Source organism: Peromyscus californicus, unplaced genomic scaffold (genome assembly GCF_007827085.1).
Source record: "Peromyscus californicus insignis strain IS unplaced genomic scaffold, ASM782708v3 Scaffold_4__1_contigs__length_199733344, whole genome shotgun sequence".
Classification (NCBI taxonomy): Eukaryota; Metazoa; Chordata; class Mammalia; order Rodentia; family Cricetidae; genus Peromyscus; species Peromyscus californicus.
The window spans coordinates 162291116-162303533 of record NW_026294562.1 but is presented as its reverse complement, the minus strand read 5'-3'; the positions used below and the strand labels follow the sequence as shown (position 1 = coordinate 162303533).

The 12418-nt window shown below is 49.2% G+C and overlaps 1 protein-coding gene across 4 annotated transcripts in view; it reads right to left on the bottom strand.

Moving 5' to 3' along the window:
• Positions 1-12418, bottom strand: part of Ryr1 (ryanodine receptor 1) — a 132607-nt gene that overhangs the window by 18071 nt on the left and 102118 nt on the right. For all 4 annotated transcript variants that reach the window (XM_052761262.1, XM_052761259.1, XM_052761260.1 and 1 more), the window contains one exon: positions 1079-1420. In XM_052761262.1, the coding sequence (XP_052617222.1) occupies positions 1079-1420 (342 nt within the window). The remainder of the gene's footprint in view (positions 1-1078; positions 1421-12418) is intronic.

Here is a 12418-nt window from a genome sequence, read left to right as displayed (position 1 = left end):
TGAAGGGTATGGGCGTTAAGGAGGCCATGAGTGTGTGAGCCTCATGGGCTAGGAGAGAGGAAGGAGAGTGTGAGAGCTTGTGAAGGAGTGTGCAGGCGCTTGGGGGGCATGCCAAGGATGTGTGAGTGTGTGCAAGTGCATGCAGGAGACCCCTGGGGCGACAGGGCAGGGAAGGGCTGGGGTGTGAGGGCCACACTGGGAACTGAGAGAAAGAGAGTGGAACTCACTAATGAGCTAAGTGAACCCAGCATGCTGGAGCTGCGAGTGTACTCTCAGGGCAGTGTGTGGGACACAGTCAAGCATTGGTGGGTTGGATGCTGGGGGTGGGGCGGGCTGAGATAGGACTCCAAAGGTCCAGGCTGCCCCGGACATAGTTCTGAGGGGCATATTTGAGAGGATGGTGACCAGAGAGGAGCGTGCGAGCATGCCAGAGCACCCCAGAGCCACCAAAGTGTGTATGGGGGAGTGGGCATGGGCCAACTGGGGTGCAAGCAGCAGGTGCGCAAAGTATGTGTAATCATGCAGATTCAAGCGTAGGTGTGACTGCATCAGGGTGACAGATCACGCCAGAGTTCCCAGGGCGAGTTGCAAGTCATGATGTCCTGCAGCGACCATGAGGGCACACCCATGCTACTGCTGCGATGCACAAGGGATGCATATGCCAGAGGTGGGTGCCAGCAAGTTTGGGTTGCACGAGATCACAGCAGGAACCACAAAATCTCTCTGAGGAGGGGTGTGGGGTTAAAACTAGTGTAGATCGATTGGTAGTGTCTGCCTAGCATGCAGGAAGCCCTGTGTTTGATTCCCAGAACCCCAAAAGCCAGATACGGTGGCACACACTTGTAATCCCAGCACTGGGGAGATGGAGGCAGGGGCCATCCTCAGCTACAGCGTGAGTTTAAGACCAGCCTGGGATATATAAAACCTTGTCTTCAAACATAATACGATGCGGGGAGCGGTGTGGGCTTGTCAGAGCCAAGCAGGGCCCGAGGTACAGACACTGAGGTGTACACAGCCCTATGTAGGGCATGAACACTCAAGGCACCAAGGCCTTATGCACAGGCACAGGTCTACTGACCTGGGGCATCTCCCACTGAGCACGGTTGGTCTCTGAGATCTCAAAGTAGATCCGCTCTATGCGACGTGAGGAGCCCATGATCTCGATGCGGCCCAGGTAAGGCCGGAAGTACTCCAGGATGCTCTCAGCCAGCTCCAGGAAGTTGCGCAGGCGCGGGTCGTGGGGGACATGCTCTGACAGGTTGGTCAGCAGCACTGCCACGTTGAAGCCGATGTCCCGCGCTGGCTCCTGGAAGCGGTTGGCAAACTCTTCACAGTTGATCATTTCATTCTCATCGGCTTCAGAGCACGACAGCAGGAACTGGATCTCTGGACCAGAAAACTGCTTCTGGCTGTCCATGGCCTGTGGGCAGGCAGGGAAGGTCAGTGTGTGTGTGTGTGTGTGAACTCAAAGGCCTCAGTGTCAGCAACAACCAATTATAAGGGTTGTGGCTAAACTGAGCTTGGTGGTGCTGTTTTAATCCCAGCACCTGGGAGGCAGAGGCAGGTCCATCTTTGTGAGTTTGAGGCCAGCCTGGTCAACATAGAGAGTTCCAGAACAACCAGGGCTTACATAGTGAGATCCTATGTCAAAAAACTAACATAACAACAACAAAGACAACAAAACATCACAAAACAAAATGAAACAAAGGCTCAGTTGGTAGGGGGCCTGCCTCAGACGCACGATGAATCCCAGCATTATATAAACAGGATGTGGAGGAACATGTCTGTGATCCCTAAACAGAAATAAATAAGCCCCTTGCTCTTGATAAAATAATGGTAGGGGTTTTTTGTTTGTTTTTGTTTTGTTTTGTGGGCTTTTCAAGACAAGGTTTCTCTGTGTAGCCCTGGCTGTCCTAGAACTCTCTCTCTCTGTAGACCAGGCTGGCCTCAAACTCAAGAGATCCTCCTGCTTCTGCTCCATGCCCCCAAGTGCTGGGATTAAAGGTGTGTGCCACCACACTCAGCTAATAAAGGTTGGTTTTTAAATTAGAATTTAATTTTGCTTTTGTTTGTTTGAGACAGGGTCTTCCTCCGTAGCCCTGACGGGACTGGAACCTACTCTGTAGCCCAGGCTAGCCTGGAACTCATAGCCTCCTGCCTCTGCCTTCTGAGTGCTGGGACCAAAGTCATGTGCTACCATGCCCAGCTGCTTATTTTATCTGTTTGTTTGTTTGTTTGTTTGTTTGTTTGTTAAGACAAGGCCTCATGTAGCCCAGGCTGGCCTGAAACTCACTACATAGCCAAGGCTGGCCTTAAACTCCCAATGCTGCTGCCTCAGCCTTCAGATTACATGCATGAACCACCATACTCAGTTTATGCAATTCCGGGAACCAAACCCATGGCCTCGTGCCTGCTAGACAAGCACCCCACCAAACAGACTACACCCCACACTTGCTGCGTGCTCTTCGGCAGTTTTCAAAGGCAGTTTCTCAAACATCCTTGACCGCACCAGCAGTAAGAAAGCATTTTACAGTTCAACTCAAAAAAAAAAAAAAAAGTTTCAAGACACATTTCTGACTTTTGCTACGCAATGGTCCCCGTGTTCTGTTTTCTATTAAAAGATGATGGTCAAAAAAATAAAATAAAATAAAATAAAAATGATGATGGTCGTATTTTACTAGATGAGTTTCCCGACCAACCTGGAGATGGGCTGCAGAATGAAGAGGGACGCAGCTCTGGGGTATGAACAGAAGCGGTATTTCCTGACTCTAGGCTGTCCTTTGTGAAAGCCAAGAGCTTTGCAAAATGCTCTCTAAATGAGTAACAGGCTTTGCAAATCATGAAAGGTTCTAAAACCACAGAGCAAAGAGACCCAGTCACACAGGAACTTCTCATCATGTACCCTGGTGCATCCACCCCCCCCTCCACCCCCCCCACCCACCCCCACCCCCGCCATGAGGGCCTGGGATCCTTTCCGCCCCCTCGCGATTCGCTCTTGGATGCAACTCTGCCGATTTGCTGTTTTTTCTTAGTCATCGTCCATCTGTCCCACCCCTTCTTTTGTGACATCTTCTCCGGCCACCGACAACCTGCCTTCACTTCCAGACCTGGAAAGGCTGGAGGTGGCTGGGGGCGGGCGGGGCTGAGAGCTACACCCTTCTTTTGCTTCCCACATCCTTGAGATGACAGTGGGACTCCAGGTTCCACATGTCACCTGAACATATGATTGGCAGGTCTTCCCATCTGGACCCTGACCACTTTCCAGCATCTTGACAAATGGGACCACTGACATCTTAGTGGATGTCACCTCACAAACAGAAAGGCTCAGAAGTAACTTGTTTTCTATTTTATTATTATCATCATCATCATCATCATCATCATCATCATTATTTTTTTTTTTTTTAAAGACTGTCAGTCAGGGAGCTGGAGAGATGGCTCAGAGGTTAAGAGCACTGGCTGCTCTTGCAGAGGTCCTGAGTTCAATTCCCAGCAACCACATGGTGGCTCACAACCATCTGTAATGAGATCTGACGCCCTCTTCTGGCCTGCAGGCAGAACACTGTATACATTATAAATAAATCTTTAAAAAAAAAAAGACTGTCGGTTGGTGGTGACATACCCCTTTAATCCCAAAACTTGGGAGGCCAGCCTGGTCTACTGAGTGAGATCCAGGATAGCCAGGGCTACACAGAGCAACTCTGTCTGAAGGGGAGAAAAAGAAAAGACTCTGTCTTGCTTTGTAGCTCTGGCTAACCTGGAACTTCTTATATAGACCAGGCTGGCCCTGGCTTCTTGGCATCCCTCCGGCCTCTACCTCCAGAGTGCTGGGATTATAGGCATGCAGGCCCACGTGTGAATCCAGAAGAGAGCTTTAGAAGATGAAACCTCCCCTCCCCCAGCCTCACCCATTTCAGGAATAGCGGCTCCCACCCACCCGCTGTGCTGAAGTGAAATCTCTGAGTCATCCCGCCTGCTCTTGTCACCCACATCTGATCCCTCATCTGCAAAGCTGCCAGCTCACTTTCAGGACAGATCCAGGTCCCATCCGCGTCTCCTCCCCCCCTGCACCCCTGCCTTCCGTCTCTCACCCTCACAGCAGGCCCCTCCCTGCTGAACTGTCTCTACACACAGTGGGAGGGGCTCTGAGAACACCTGCTTCAGGTCTGAACTCTCTGCACCCATTACACATGAAGTGCCAAAGTCCCCCTGCTGCTGCCGGGCCTGCCAGCTGCCCCCTCCCCTCCCAAAATACCGGGCCTGCCAGCTGCCCCCTCCCCTCCCAAAATACCGGGCCTGCCAGCTGCCCCCTCCCCTCCCGAGACACCGGGCCTGCCAGCTGCCCCCTCCCCTCCCGAGACCCCGGGCCTGCCAGCTGCCCCCTCCCCTCCCGAGACCCCGCCTCCTCCTTTCTCTTGCCACTTCTGGGGCCACACAGCTCTCCTCCCAGCCTGCTCTTGTGTTCCAGCCTTCACACCTGCTGTCCTTTCGCAGGGGACACCACACCCCCTCCACCTTCATGTGGTGCTTCTCAAACCCCAACATCAGTATCCGCTCCTTCAGAAGGGCCTTTCCCGGCCACCCCATTCCCATGCTTATTTTAGCTGGTTTTCACTAGGCCCTCCCCTCTCAGATTCAAGTGGATGCCTCTCTTTTGCTCACTGTCTTGCTCTCATGACTAAGGTAGTGGTTGACACCCTGGAGAGGCCTCATCCAATGCCATGGTCTAGGTATGTTTCCCAAAGGTCCTAGTGTTAAAGCTCCTATGTGTGGCACTATGGGAAGATGTTGTGGTTATTTAGGGGGTGGGAGCTAGGGAGAGGGCCTGAGGCCATTGGTGGAATGCCTTAAAGGGGATTAGGTGACCCTCACACCATCCTGCCTAGTTTCTGCTTCCTGGTTCATGCTTGGCTTTGCGACATGTCCCCTCCTGAAAGCCTGGCCTCCCAGACATCACAGACAATGGGACCGTTTGATCTTGATATTCATTGTTTCAGGTATTTTGTTATAATAATGAAAATCTGATATACCTGGTTCTTATTTCATTTTTGTGCTTTTTAAGACAGGGTCTGGCGTAGCCCAGAATGGCTCTAAACTCTCTCTGTGGTCAAGGCTGACCTTGAACTCTTGGTTTTTCTGTCCTAACTCCCAAGTGCTGGGTCACACGTGTGAGTCATGCACTCAACTAGGAAAGCCAATGCATCCAAATCTGTCAAAATCTGTCAGACGCATGGAACATCTTGAAAACGGGACAGTTTTAAAATTTGCTCCATTTTCTGATGAAGGATCCGGGAATATAACAATATAAAATTATAAGCTTAAGAGATAAAAACTGACAATCACCAATTCTACAGGTTAACTGCTAACAATGGCCCTCTGCTTCACAGCCAGCTCCTCTGTCAACAGCCAGGGGTTAACTTTTAAACGCCCCGCCCCCTCTTGCCCCTTATAGCCAACAACTGCCTGGACCAACGTTAACTTTTTTTTTTTTCTTCAAAGATTTATTTATTATGTATATAGTGTCCTGCCTGCAGGCCAAAAGAGGGCGCCAGATCTCATTACAGGTGGTTGGGAGCCACCATGTGGGTGCTGGGAATTGAACTCAGGACCTCTGGAAGAACAGTCAGTGCTCTTAACCTCTGAGCCATCTCTCCAGCCTCTGAGCCATCTCTCCAGCCCCCAAAGTTAACTTTTAATGGTTGTTTCTACGTGTCTCCTAGCATGCACCGGTGCCTGACACAATGAAGGGGGCATTACACCCTCCATGGCCACAGCCCCAGAATTCCAGCATTGGCTGTGGTCTCAGCTAGCTGATAAGCTTTTGTGCCTCGAAGTGTTTTATTTTAATTTTAATTTTTTAATTTTAATTTTTCTGGAATAAAGTTTGCTTCTGTTTAATAGACTTTGGTGGTCTGTCCCCCATTATTGTGTGACCCCGGACCCAACACTGAGAAGTAACAAGTCCTTTTAAATGGGTTCTGAATGTGACTTTTTAACCAGAAACTGCAAGGCATATTGTAAAATACAAAGATTTGCCGGGGAAAGGAATGGATGCTTGGCATTAGGGAAGTTTTATGTTTGTAAATGTTTAGAAATTTATTTATTTACTTTTGGTTTTTCGAGACAGGGTTGCTCTGTGTAGCCCTGGCTGTCCTGGATCTCTCTCTGTAGGCCAGGCTGGCCTCAAACTCAGATTCACCTGCCTCTGCCTCCCGAGTGCTGGGATTAAAGGCCTGTGCCACCGCCGCCCAGAAACTGTTTAGAAGTTTAAATATCACCATGTCCCATCTCACCAGCAACTGCTGACAATACTAAAGAGGGGGGGTGGAGGGGGGCGTCTGTGGATGGAAGACTCTGGAAAAAGCTCAGGTAAAATGATAACACCCTCCCAAACAGACTCTGATTACACGTCTGTGACAAATCTCAGCTGACAGGAGACACAGGGGACAGAAGGACACGTGAAATGACACAAGAAGGCATGGTGTGGCCAGATCCAGACTGCGGACACTCTACATCTGAGGGGCTCTAAGCGTCTGTGGACTTCGGATACGTTTGAAATGCTGAAATAATATTTCAGATAAACTGAAATACGGATTTCTTCTCTTAAAATATTCACAGGGGCTGGAAAGATGGCTCAGCAGTTAATAGCATTGGCTGCTCTTGCAGAGGACCTGGGTTAGGTTCCCAGCACCCACGGGATGGCTCACAAGCTCTGGAACTCCAGCTCCAGGAGTCTGGCTCTCTATTCTGACCTTCCCAGGCACTAGGCACGCAGACAGCACACTTACATACAGACGAAACGCCCAAACACACAAACAAAAAGCCTTGGGCTAGGCAGATAGCTTAGTCACTCAGGTGTTCATCTTGCAAGAACAAGGCCTCCCCCCAGAGGAAAAAAAATATGAGTGTTTTGGGGGCACGTGTGTGCAACACCCCTGGAGGCCAGAAGAGGGCATTATATCCCCTGGAACTGGAGTAGCTACAGGCCCTTGCAAGCGGCCATGCTGGTACTGAGACACAACCCCCACACACACCACCACCACCAAGGCTGTTCACTGCTGAGCCATCTCTCCAGCCCCAGAACCCACTTAAAAAGGCCAAGTGCTTACTTGTCATCCCAGAGCTGGGGAGACGGAGACACAAGGAACCCTGGGCTCACTGGCCAGTCGAACCTAATTGGTCAGTTCTAGGCCAGTGGATGATCCTGCCTCAACAAACAAGGTGGTCGGCTCCCCAGGGGTGACACCTGAGGTGGCCGGCTGGCTTCACGATATGGGGGAGCACACACACACACACACACACACACACACACACACCTCCCCTCTTTCTGTCTCTCTCTCTCTCACAACACTAAGAATAAGTAAACAAACAAACAAAAGAATTGCTGGGCGTGGTGGTGTCCACTTGTTTTTTTTTTTTTTTTTTTTTTTTTTGGTTTTTCGAGACAGGGTTTCTCTGTGTAGCTTTGCGCCTTTCCTGGAACTCGCTTTGGAGACCAGGTTGGCCTCGAACTCACAGAGATCCGCCTGGCTCTGCCTCCTGAGTGCTGGGATTAAAGGCGTGCGCCACCACCGCCCGGCGGTGGTGTCCACTTGTAACCCATCACTTCAGAGGCTGAGGCAGAAGGATTTCAGTGAGTTGGGGACCAGCTTAGGCTCTAGGCTATACAGTGATCTCTCAAAAAGCCACAAAAAAATTAAAAAGAGAAAGAAAGAAAGAGAAAGAAAGAAAGAAAGAAAGAAAGAAAGAAAGAAAGAAAGAAAGAAAGAAAGTCGGGCGGTGGTGGCACACGCCTTTAATCCCAGCACTTGGGAGGCAGAGCCAGGCGGATCTCTGTGAGTTCGAGGCCAGCCTGGGCTACCAAGTGAGTTCCAGGAAAGGCGCAAAGCTACACAGAGAAACCCTGTCTCCAAAACCAAAAAAAAAAAAAAAAAAAAGAAAGAATGAAAGAGAAGGAAGGAAGGAAGAAGAGATAAGAATGGTGAATTGTGGATTTTTTTTTTCCCTTTTCTGAGACAGGGTTTCTCTCTGTAGACCAGGCTGGCCTTGAACTCACAGAGATCTGCCTGCCTCTACCTCCCAAGTGGTGGGTGGATTGTGAATAATTTTTTAAGAATACCTTTGTTATGGGGCTGGGGAGATGGCTTAGTGGTTAAGAGCACTGACTGCTCTTCCAGAGGACCTGGGTTCAATTCCAAGCACCCACAACTGTCTATAACTCCAGTCCCAAGGGATCTGACACCCAAGGAAAAACAACAATGAACATTAAAAAAAAAAAAAAAGAATAACTTGCCCTGTGTGGCGCACGCCTTTAATCCCAGCACTCAGGAGGCAGAGGCAGGTGGATCTCGGAGTTTGAGGCCAGCCTGGTCTACAGAGTGAGTTCCAGGACAACCAAAGCTACACCAAGAAACAACAACAAAAAAGAATATCTTTCTTTTTAAAAAAAGACTTATTTTATGTGTACAATGTTTGTCTGCATGTATGTGTGTGCACCACATGTGTGCATTATCCATGGAGGCCAGAGGAAGACATTGTGTCCCCTGGAATCAGAGTTAAGGATGGTTGTGAGCCACCATGTGGGTGCTGGGAATTGAACCAGGGTCCTCTTCGAGAGCAGCCAGTGCTCTTAACCACTGAGCGGTCTCTCTAGCCCCAGCTGTAGATATTTTTAATTTTATTATTATGGTATGGTTTTGGTTAGGAGTGATAATGTCCCTATGGTTTGTCAAATAAAAGGAAGGCCTTGTGTGCACACACATGTGTGATACCCCAGATCAGCAGTGTCCAGAAGAGGCCAGTCTTCAGAGACAGACATTGGGCTCATGGTTCCCAGGGGATGGAGTGGAGGAGGTGGGCGTGACTGCTAACGGGTGTGGGGTTTCTCTTTGGGGTGATTAGGATGTTCTAAAGCTAGACGGTGACATTTACATCGTTCTCTCAATATCCTGGAATCAAAAATTCCAATCATTGTGTTGGCAATTTTAAAGGTGTGGGTCAACGGAATGTAAATGACAACGCAGTGCAGATGTGGTTGTTCAAAAGGGAATTTTAGCTGAGCATGATGTCTTAGCGAAAGGCCAGGAGCACAAGGTCCTTCAGAGGCCAAGAAAGGCCATAGTGAGTCCCTGTCTCAAAACTGGAAAATGGAGTAAAAGTGGGGGCTGGAGGTGTAGCCCTGAATACACACACACACACACACACACACACACACACACACACACACACACACAATCAATAGCCTAAATGTTTCATCTACCTGAAAGAGCCCTCCCCCTTCTATGGGGCTGGGGGTCAAACACAAAGCTTCATGCTTGCCAGCCAAGTCCTGTGCCTGAGACACATCTCTAGCACAATACGCTGTATTTTTAATTCGTTTCTCACCAAGTAGCCCTGTTGCTGGAAGTCTATCCTGATGTAAGGTGCATGCCAGGAGATCCATCGTGCCCAGCGTCCATGGCACCACACAGAGCCTTCCTTTAGCTCAGCAGTAGAGAGCCCACACACTCACTTCCATGTGCTACGGTTCTTCAGGAGCTTAGGTTTGCACAAGGATGGAATGTAGAAAAGATACTCGGGTACCCCTGTCTGCCAGCAGCCTTCAGAGGTGGGATGAGATCCTGACTGGGAATACTAATCAAATGAGATGGCTCAGTGGAGAGAAGCCATTTCTGACACAAAGCTGATGACCTGAGGTGGATTCCTGGAACTCACAATGGAAGGAGAGAACCGACAGAACCGACAGCGGTCCTCTGACCTCCACGCGCACACCACGGTACACATGCCCCCCCCCCCATGATAACGATAATAAATCAAACAAATCTTGAAGAAAAGTGACCTCAACCCTAGATACAAGTTCTGACTTCTTTACAAGATGAATAAATGTATTCTTGTTTGGTTAGTGTTGTGGGGATGGTCTGTATATCAAATGTGTTGCTGATTGGTCAATAAATAAATCACTGATTGGCCAGTGGCCAGGCAGGAAGTGTAGGCGGGACAAGGAGGAGAAAAAACTGGGAAGTGGAAGGCTGAGTCAGAGAGACACTGCCAGCCGCCATGATGAGAAACAGCATGTAAAGATGCCAGTAAGTCATGAGCCATGTGGCAAGGTATAGATTAATGGAAATGGATTAATTTAAGCTGTAAGAACAGTTAGCAAGAAGCCTGCCACGGCCATACAGTTTGTAACCAAACTGTGTTTACTTGGTCGGGTTTGAGTGGCTGTGGGACTGGCGGGTGTCAGAGATTTGCCCTGACTGTGGACCAGGCAGGAAAACTCTAGCTACAGGTTAGTATTGTTTATTTTGCTAAAAGGTAACAAAATGTTTAAAATGAATTTCCACATCAAAGTAAAACATTCTGCGTGGCTAAAATAGCATCATAAAGAAAAGTGTTGGCACACACCCATAATTCCAGCACCTAGGATGCTGAGGCTGGAGGACTGCCATGAGTTTCAGGACAGCCTGAGCTACCCAATGAGTTCCAGACCAGTGTTGGTTGCTGAATGAGAATCTGTCTCTAAAACAAACAAACAAAAACAAACAACTAAACAACTAAACAGGCACCAGGGATTCGGCCCAGGAGAGGGCGTTCGCCTATCGCGGGAGAGGTCCTGGGTCCACTCCCCAGCATCAGCAAAAACCAAAAGAGAAAAGAGGAGGGCGCCAAGGACTTGAAGCCAGCTCACAAAACAAGTGGTAAGAAATAAACACAATATAAAGATGCTTGGCTGCACGCCGAGAGAACCGTGAGGAAAGACTGCCCTGCCCACTAGCTGCCACCTACGAGGCCGGCCAATGCCAGAGACTGAACACTGTGGCCTGGTGTCCAGGCTGTGGGGAGAGAGGTGCTCTCACCCTTCACTAAAGCAAGGGGGACATCGTGGTCTCTATCCAAATGATAGAGGCGTTCATTTTTACCCTTGACCCAGCAGTCCTACTTCTGAAAATGTCCTCTGAAACACCGTACACATGCCACCTACGGAAGAATAAGAGTATTCAGCTCTGCTATGGCCCCTCCGGAGCACACCATCTGCCAGGTTTGAGAGCTCCGCCATGATACAGACACACGTGATGCCGTCAGTATAAACTGCATCCTGACAAAACTGCCTGTGAGCATCCCTCGCTGCAGCGCAGGCTGCAACAGTAAAGCGCCAGGAACTAAGCAAGCGTCCATCAACTGGGAACAGGCGGATGAAACACAGCAGATACATGAAGCAGAGTATTGGGCACCCACAGGGATGGACTGGGTTCCCTTGCCCCTAAAACACGCTGTAACGTAGTGGGGACAGAGCCAGGGTGTAGCTTAGTAGACTACACAGGGCCTGGATTCCACCCCCAACATCTCGCTAATCACATGTATTATTAGTACATGCCTAAAACCTCAGGGCTTGGGAGACAGGAGGAGACAGGAGGATCAGAGGTCCAACATCGTCCTAGGTTGCATGTCAAGTTTGAGACTAGCCTGAGCCACATAATACCCTGTCTCAAAAAAAAAAAAAAAATTAAAATAGAGGCTGGAGCCAGGCATGGTGGTACATGCCTTTAATTAATAAACTTAATCCATGGAGGAAGGTGGATCTCCAGGAGTTTGAAGCCAGCTTGGCAAGATGTTCCAGACTAGTCTCAAAAGGAAAAAAAAAAGGAAGGAAGGAAGGAAGGAAGGAAGGAAGGAAGGAAGGAAAGAGAAAGAAAGAAAGAGAGAGAGAGAAAGAAAGAAAGGAAGGAAGGAAGGAAGGAAGAAAGAAAGAAAGAAAGAAAGAAAGAAAGAAAGAAAGAAAGAAAGAAAGAAAGAAAGAAAGAAAGAAAGAAAGAAAGAAAGAAAGAAAGAGAAGATAGGCTGGGTGGTGGTGGTGGCGCACGCCTTTAGTCCCAGCACTCTGGAGGCAGAGACAGGTGGATCTCTGTGAGTTCGAGGCCAGCCTAGGCTACACACACTCCAGTTCCCGGGATCTGATGCCCTCGTGTGGCCTCTGCTAGCAACTGCATGCACATAGAGCACAGACATCTATGAAGACAAAACACCACACATCAAACAAATAAATAAATCTTTAAAACAAAAAAGGACTGGGCGGTGGTGGCACACGCCTTTAATCCCAGCAGTCAGCAGGCAGAGCCAGGTGGATCTCTGTGAGTTCGAGGCCAGCCTGGTCTACAGAGTGAGTTCCAGGACAGGCACCAAAACTACACAGAGAAACCATGTCTCAAAAAACAACAACAACAAAAACCCAAACAAACAAAAAAGGAATAACAACAAAAGATCCCTGGCATGGCCACCTGTGCCTGCAGCCCCACACTGGGTGGTGGAGACAGATCAGGCTTCCACTTCAGCGGGAAGGCGGGATTACCGCTTAAATTAAATCCTGCACTGGACCTCATGGAAGCACAGGCTTGCCCATTCACTGGCATGTACCACCCCCCCC